At 40.5% G+C, this 7,417-nt stretch overlaps 1 protein-coding gene across 1 annotated transcript; it reads right to left on the bottom strand.

The window, feature by feature from the left end:
• Positions 1 to 3,051: 3,051 nt before the first annotated feature.
• Positions 3,052 to 4,057, bottom strand: Or4e5 (olfactory receptor family 4 subfamily E member 14). The gene has a single exon (NM_001000102.2). The coding sequence runs from the start codon at positions 4,055 to 4,057 to the stop codon at positions 3,116 to 3,118; it is 942 nt and encodes a 313-aa protein (NP_001000102.2). The 3' UTR covers positions 3,052 to 3,115.
• Positions 4,058 to 7,417: the final 3,360 nt, after the last annotated feature.

The following is a 7,417-nucleotide window of genomic DNA, read 5'->3' on the forward strand; positions in this document are numbered from 1 at the left end:
ATATTGTGTGGTATAGTTGATGAAAGAAAGTCTGGATATAGCTTCTTAAACTTATATTTAAGAATTTAGGAAAGAATAATTATACATTACATTGTGTACATTTACATGCATTGATGTTCAGACCCTTTGATCCATTATATAGGAAGAAGTCTCTAATACCTTATTTGCTCATTTACTTTGTGACAATATTAAAATATTTTCTATTGCGTGGAATGTTGTGCCTGAGAGATTCAGGGGTTGAAGAGAAAGCAGCTGAACAAGAGTCAAGGTCTTTTGAGTTATTCAGGTGTTACATGTTTGTAAGCATAGCTCCTGGGAGGTGAGGGCAAGGGGATAATGAGTTAAAGACTAGCCTCAGCTCTATAGTATGATTGAAGAGAGCTTGGCCTACAGGAGATCCTGTGTCAACAAAACAAACAAACAAACAAACAAACACCCAAAAACTTCACCCCCCCAAAATCAAACGAAATTTAAGATATTTTTATTTTATTTGTCATTAAGCAACTATACATATTTTTATCTTTTGCCAGAGTCTGAAATAATTTCTGTGAAGAGGAGAATAGCTATTTTATTTTATGTCTTTAGAGAGTTGTGAAGATTCCCACAATTGTAATCGATAGTGGCCATTCACAGGTGACAACCTAAGTGACTGCTAGGCAACATTGAGCGATGTCGCCTTTCCTATCAACAGCATGTGTTCCTCTGCTGATTCCTGCACACAGGGGCTCTGTGCTCTTTGGAAATCTATCCTCACGCCTACCATTGCCTATAGGAAAAGGACATTTGTTTTATATGAACCCTATGATTTTAGAAGTTGGCTCTTTTATCATACCAGACAGAAAAAATATGATTTAATGCTATCCAGGCAGTTATGTTTGGGGAAAACAAGCATGGTATTAGTGAGCTGATGTGTCTGTGGGAAATAAACATGTGCTACCTTAAATAACCCCCTCCCACCAGTGCCTACATAACCAAAGCTCAGAACAACTGAAATAGCTTTTGAAGCTCAAATCACCCACTAATACGTTTACAGGTAAAGGACCATTAAAAGTAGAGATGGTTGTTTTGGTCCAGGGATTTATTGATGGCATCCTCACTGATGGCCGATGGCTTAGGAGATCCAAGGTGAACTGCAGTATGACTCTGAGTGACGGAGTCACAGTGAATGTCTGATTTCCAGTATGTCATGCTCCTTTGTAAACACAGGTTCTTATGTAGTCCAGGCTAACCTTAAACTCAACAAGTAGCTGAGGCTGACTGTGAAGTTCTGATCCTCCTGCCTCCACATCTTAATGCAGGGCTGAGGCTGACTGTGAACCTCTGATCCTCCTGCCTCCACATCTTAAATGTGGGGATGACAGCTGGTGCTACCATGTCCAGCTACTTTCTCTTTTATAAATATGTAGAGACACAATTTTTTGTTTGCCAATTCCATTTGCCACATGCATGTTTGCTGTGGTGTAGGCTACCCTGAAGCAATGAAAGGAGCTGGCAATAGACCATGGACTCAAGTTGGTGTTCTCTTTCAGTACTTGAAGCAACATCAAGTGCTTATGATTAGTTTAGTAATAAGTGCTTAGTTGGGTTAGTTCTCTACATAAGAAACAGACTAATCCAGGCATAGTGGTTCATGCCTGTAACTCTAGGGTCTGGAACTTAAAGGCAAGGGATCAGGAGTTTAAGGCCAGGCTGAGCTACTTGAAAGCCTATTTCAAAAACAACACCACAAAGTTTACTTACTTAGCAAAACCCACATACTATTTGTCTGTCATTCTGGAATATTTTTATTATATGATAAAAGACTCTGGACTCTCTAAGTGAACACAGAAAGATTTTCTTTTTACTTCTCCAGTTCCCCCTTTCTTTCTAGCCTGCCCTCCTGTCTAGGCTGTGGCCACAGTGGTTGCTACTTCTCGGAACAAGTCATCTTTACCAAGAGAGGATTTTGCACCTGCCATTTCCTCTGCACGGACGTTTGCTGCTTCTATATTTCATGGCTGGTTCCTTTTCCATGTTTTATACCTCAGCTCAAATGCGACTACCTCAAAGAGGTTTCTCTGGACTGCTCAGCCCAAGTCCTGCCTTTCTGCATGTTCACGACACTCATTCTCTTCCCCATCAGCATTTTGTTGCATCTGTAACCACATTTAGTTTTTCACAGTTTGCTTCTTCTTTGGACTAAACTGTGTACTCTATGTAGGGGTGTCTATATATTTGTTGCGTTTGTAACTATAAATCTAGTATTTAGCACAAATTTGATGCTTAGGAAATATTTGTGAAATATGAAATATGTCCTCATTGTGTTACCTTGATGTCAGATTTGGGTAAACTTTCAAGAGGATTAGTAACTTCAGTGGTTCAGAATCTTTGTCACCAGTTATACTCAAATGTTAATTGTTTCATTTATCCACTTTTAGTGTGCCATCTAGGCAGATGTCAGAATGAATCATGTAGGTTAGGTGACAACTGAAAAGCGGGAGATAATGAATTCAGGTTGGTATTTTCTCCCAGCTCTTGGAGCAATGATGGGTTGATAGATTTGATTGAAATCCAATTTGTGACGTGTGTGTGTGTGTGTGTGTGTGTGTGTGAGAGAGAGAGAGAGAGAGAGAGAGAGAGAGAGAGAGAGAGAAAGCAAGGAGATTTTGTGTGTGTGTGTGTGTGTGTGTGTGTGTGAGAGAGAGAGAGAGAGAGAGAGAGAGAGAGAGAGAGAGAGAGAGAGAGAGAGCAAGGAGATTTTTGTGTGTGTGTGTGTGAAGTAGGGAATTGAACCAGGGCCTCTTATATGCCAAGTACACATTCTGTACTGAGCTACATCCTGGGCCCCTGAATCCTGTCTTTATGATTTGTAGCAGGGTGACTTTCAGCATGGTATTTACTCTGAGTGAGCTTTTGTTTCCTTATAGTTAGATGAACATGCAACTATTGCTATAAAGAAAGTTAAGTTAGCGCCCAGTCCTATGACAATGTCTAGAATATGAAAAATGTTACTAGTTACAGCAGTTACTTTGTTAGATATAGGACCGGAAGAAAATGTTGTCATATCATTTGTTAAATACAATATATAGTTGATTCTTTGATTTGGATCACTAAGAATCCTAAGCAGTTATCATTTTTACTTTTCTTTCCTCTCTTTCCTCCTGATTAACTTCTTCAAGGCACTCTTCATGTCCTCATTCCTAAAGGTGTAGATTATGGGATTCAACAGAGGGGTTACAGCAGTGAAAAATGCAGATACAATTTTGTCCTCGGGAAGGCTGATGGATGGGCGTGAGTAGATGAAGATACAGTGTCCCAGAAACAGAGTGACCACAGTGAGGTGGGCTGCACAGGTGGACAGGGCTTTCCTCTTGCCGTCAGAGATCTGTTGCCTCAGACTCACAAGAATGACTGCATAGGAAACAACAATAATCACAAAACATACCATAGAGATCATCCCACTGTTGGAGACAACGAGAATCTCAGTGATGCGGGTGTCAGTGCAAGCCAGTTCTATCACTTGAGGTACATCACAGAAGAAGTTGTCAATCTCATCAGGACCACAGTAGGGCAGCTTGATGGTGAGTGAGGTGAAAGATATGGAGTGCACAGTCCCTGCTGTCCACATGGCCACTCCCAGCACCGTACACACCTTCCAGTTCATTATTGTCATATACCTCAAAGGCTTACAAATGGCCACATAGCGGTCATAGGCCATGACAGTAAGCAGGAAGATCTCCGTGCAGGCAAAGAGATGCAGGAAAAATATCTGGACCACACAGGCATCAAAAGAGATGACCTTTTCATCTGACAAAGTGTCACTCAGCATCTTTGGGACAGTAACAGTGGAATGGCAGACATCAATAAAGGATAGATTGCTGAGGAAGAAATACATGGGAGTATGGAGGCGGTGGTCGAATATGATTGTTATGACAATGAGGATGTTACCAACCAGTGTCATGACATAGAAAACGAGGAATATGAAAAACACAAACATCTGTACTTTTGGATTTGCAGATAAACCTGTGAGCCGAAATGATGTCACTGAAGTTTGGTTGATGAGGACAGCCTTTTCCATTTTTTAAAAAAAAATTCTGTGTCAAAAATTAAGGGAAAAATCATGAAACAAATGTATCACTTAACACGTGCATCAATCATTTGGTCCCTCTGTTTCTTGGTCATTCATGATGTCATGTACATCTAGAACCTATGAGTTAAATATCTAGTTCATTTCCCGTTCTCTTGTTCTGTCCCTTCTCCCTTGATGCGGAAGATTTGATAGCAGCTCAAAGATATTAAGAGCTTGTTTTATCTCTCTCTGAGCTATGTCCCCTGTCTTGTTTCTTTAAATGCTCTGTAAGATCCAAAAGAATCGAGGATACCACAAAAAATCCTACAAAGTAAACTAATCTGGGCTTGTAGGGGCTCACAGAGACTGAACTGACAACTAGGGATTTTGCTTGAGACTGACTTCGATTCTCTACACATACATTATAGTTGTTAGGAGTCTTGAGGGACTCCTAACATTGCAAACAGGGACTGTCTTTCATTCTACTGCCTGCTTTTCTAACCCCTTTCTCTTACTGGGTTGACTTTTCCAGACTTCACAGGAGAAGTTGTGCCTAGTCTTTCTGCAGCTTGATATGCCAGGGCTGGTTGAGATCCATGGAAGGCCTGCCCTTTTCTGAAGAGAAAAGGAATGGATGAGGGGGAAAGGAGTAGGGAGGTACTGGGAAGAAAGGAATGAAGGGAAACTGCAGTTGTTTTATATATAAAACAATCTAAATAAATAAATAAAAATGAATAAATAAAACATAAGACTGTCCCATGAGCCCTCAAGTAGGTTTAGACTTAGATTTAGAAATAAAAAGTATTTTTGTAGGAATAACTATTTCCAAAAATATGTGTGTGATATTCTCTTGGGTGTCTGTACATAGTACCTTCTCTTAAGTCTAAAGTATGTAGCCAAACCCTTTGGAATATTAGATTATAACAGAAAAGCAGCAAAGAAATAAGGGCTTTGATTAATGCTCTTTAAATTCAAAATAAATAGTGTCTTCTATGTAATGTAGACATAGTTTCAAATGAAACAATTTTCTCAATTCTCTTCGTTCCCATTTAACAATAACAAGGGCCAGTTCGGGCAGATTAAATCACAGGCTTTCCCCCATAGTGTAGCAAATATAACTTTTGCTTTACGACATCTACTCAGAAGCCAAAGGAACACACATTAAGGGGAAGACAAAAGAAAACTGTATGTGCAGTGGACGTTGGGTCTTCCAGAGACCTCCTCAGGACTGAGAGGCTGATTCCAGCAACTGTTGGGGGAAACTGCTAGCAGACAGCCCTCAGCTGTCATCCTGCTTTGACAAGTGTCTCGTCTATACACCTTGGAAGGCAGCTCCAGTCCAGCCCTTGGCAGGATAAAGTGTTTCTCTTTTCCCAAGTCAGGATAACTGTAATGGACCATGCTGGCTTCAGCCTTCTCACAGGCTTGAGTGGAGCCACTGAGACTGCAGAGGAGGACAAACTCGTCCCCTTGCCCAGCTAACGCTTCTTTCTTCCAAGGGTGATGATTCCTATAGGGCTCCTAATAAACAAACATTCTTCACTCTCAAAAAACAAAACAAAACCTTCTTTCAGCATCTTCACTAGATGTGAAGTCCACACTTTGCAAATAATGCTATAGTGAGTCTTGGTTTACTAGGAAATTAAAAAAATCACCTTGAAGAGGAAGGTGGAGAGCTCAAAGAAGCTATTTATCCCTTACTGTAGCGATGTATCAGTGTTTAGCGTCACTTTATAGTTTTTTTGGTTTTTCTGGAGACTTGCTATGTAGCTGAGGGTGTCCTTGAACTCCTGATCCTCCTCTCTCCCTTCCTCACTGCTGAATTTGCTGATGTGTGCCATCGCAACCAGCTCAGATTATGGATTAAGATTATCCAAGCTCTAACTAGGTCTTTTGTCTAAGGTCCATAAACTTGACCTTTGAATAGTTTTTTTTTTAAAATTTTCTCGTTGATTATACTTTCCACTGGCCCACATCTCTTCTTCCCTGGTGGCTTTGCCCAGGTGCTGGGAGCTTAATGTCCACAATGTCGGTTTCTGAGGGCCAAAGCCATTCACCATGCTGCTGGTCATGTGGCTGTGATGTTTGTCAAGCAGTTCCTTAGATAAGGCTGCATAAATCCTAGAAGCCCTGCACTGCATACTGGCTTGCCCTTAACCTGGAGGTCAAGGTCCAAGCTTAGCAATGTCTGTGTGTTGACTAGACCATCGCAGCTCTTTAGAGTCTCATTCTGTTGCTTGATTTATGAGTAAATCAAAAGAAGCTGTTTATTTATTTTTTTAAAATTAGCTTTCCTCTGATCCAAGTATCACTGGAATTTAAAAGATTTTTATTGATTTATTAACTATCTATCTATCTATCTATCTATCTATCTATCTATCTATCTATCCATGTATGTATATATATATTTTATGTGTATGGGTATTTTGCCTGCATATGTTAATGTGCACTATGAATGCCTACTGCCCATGGAGGTCAGAAGTGGGCATCAGATTCTTCTGGAACTGGAGTTACAGATGCTTAAAGCTTCCTTGTGGGTTCTATCGAGAGAACTTGGGACCTCTGCAAGAGCTGCCTTGGTCTTAATTGTTGAGACCTCTCTCTACTCCCACTACTGTTCCCAGGATTTTAGTTCTTAAAAGGATTTGAGGGTTTATGTTTTCTTCCACAAATGTCAAAATGAGGCATACAGAGGTAAAGCACTAACTATGCTCAAGGTTACACAGAATTGGAGTCATAGCTGGGTCAAGAGTTCAGATGTCCTGGCCCAAGGTTTTATCAACTTCACCATTGTGAACTTCTGTGGTGGCCAGCATAATAGGAGAGTCAGGCAGAGGTGTCTTAACGCCATCTTTCTTCTCCTAGGTGTCCTGAGTCTGCTTGGGGTTTGATCTTTACAGGGGCCCATTTCTCAGCCTTGCCTAATCTTTGTGTGCCATCGTTGCCCACAGATATCCAGTGGTGGCTCATCTTGGGAACCTGTCTTTCTTTGTCTCCCACAGTCCCTCATCCTGTACTATCTGTCTATAACATTCCTCAGGATCAGACTCTGCTGGAAAATGAGTCTTTCTTATACTGGTTAGAGGGAACTTCCCCTCTGCTCTCAGCAATTTCTAATATTACCTGTTGTAGCCTTATGCAAATAATAGACACTTGCTGTTTATGTCAAAAGAACGATTAACAGTAGGGTCAAACTGAGGCACTAACTAAATGGCAAACAGACAGAGGTCTTTCAATTAACATCTGAAACAGAAGTAGACTGGTGTTTTGTTAGAATTACAGCAGCGTCTTTACATAACTGTGGATAGATTTTACATTTTATCATTCTTATTAGAACATTCGTTTAACATTTTTTCTTTTGCTACAGAA

This window comes from Rattus norvegicus, chromosome 15, assembly GCF_021556685.1.
Source record: "Rattus norvegicus strain SHRSP/BbbUtx chromosome 15, alternate assembly SHRSP_T2T, whole genome shotgun sequence".
In the NCBI taxonomy this organism is placed as follows: Eukaryota; Metazoa; Chordata; class Mammalia; order Rodentia; family Muridae; genus Rattus; species Rattus norvegicus.

What these genes read in the sequence shown, in the direction of transcription:
- Or4e5 (NM_001000102.2), bottom strand. Translation starts at nt 4,057, where the DNA reads ATGGAAAAGGCTGTCCTCATCAACCAAACTTCAGTGACATCATTTCGG.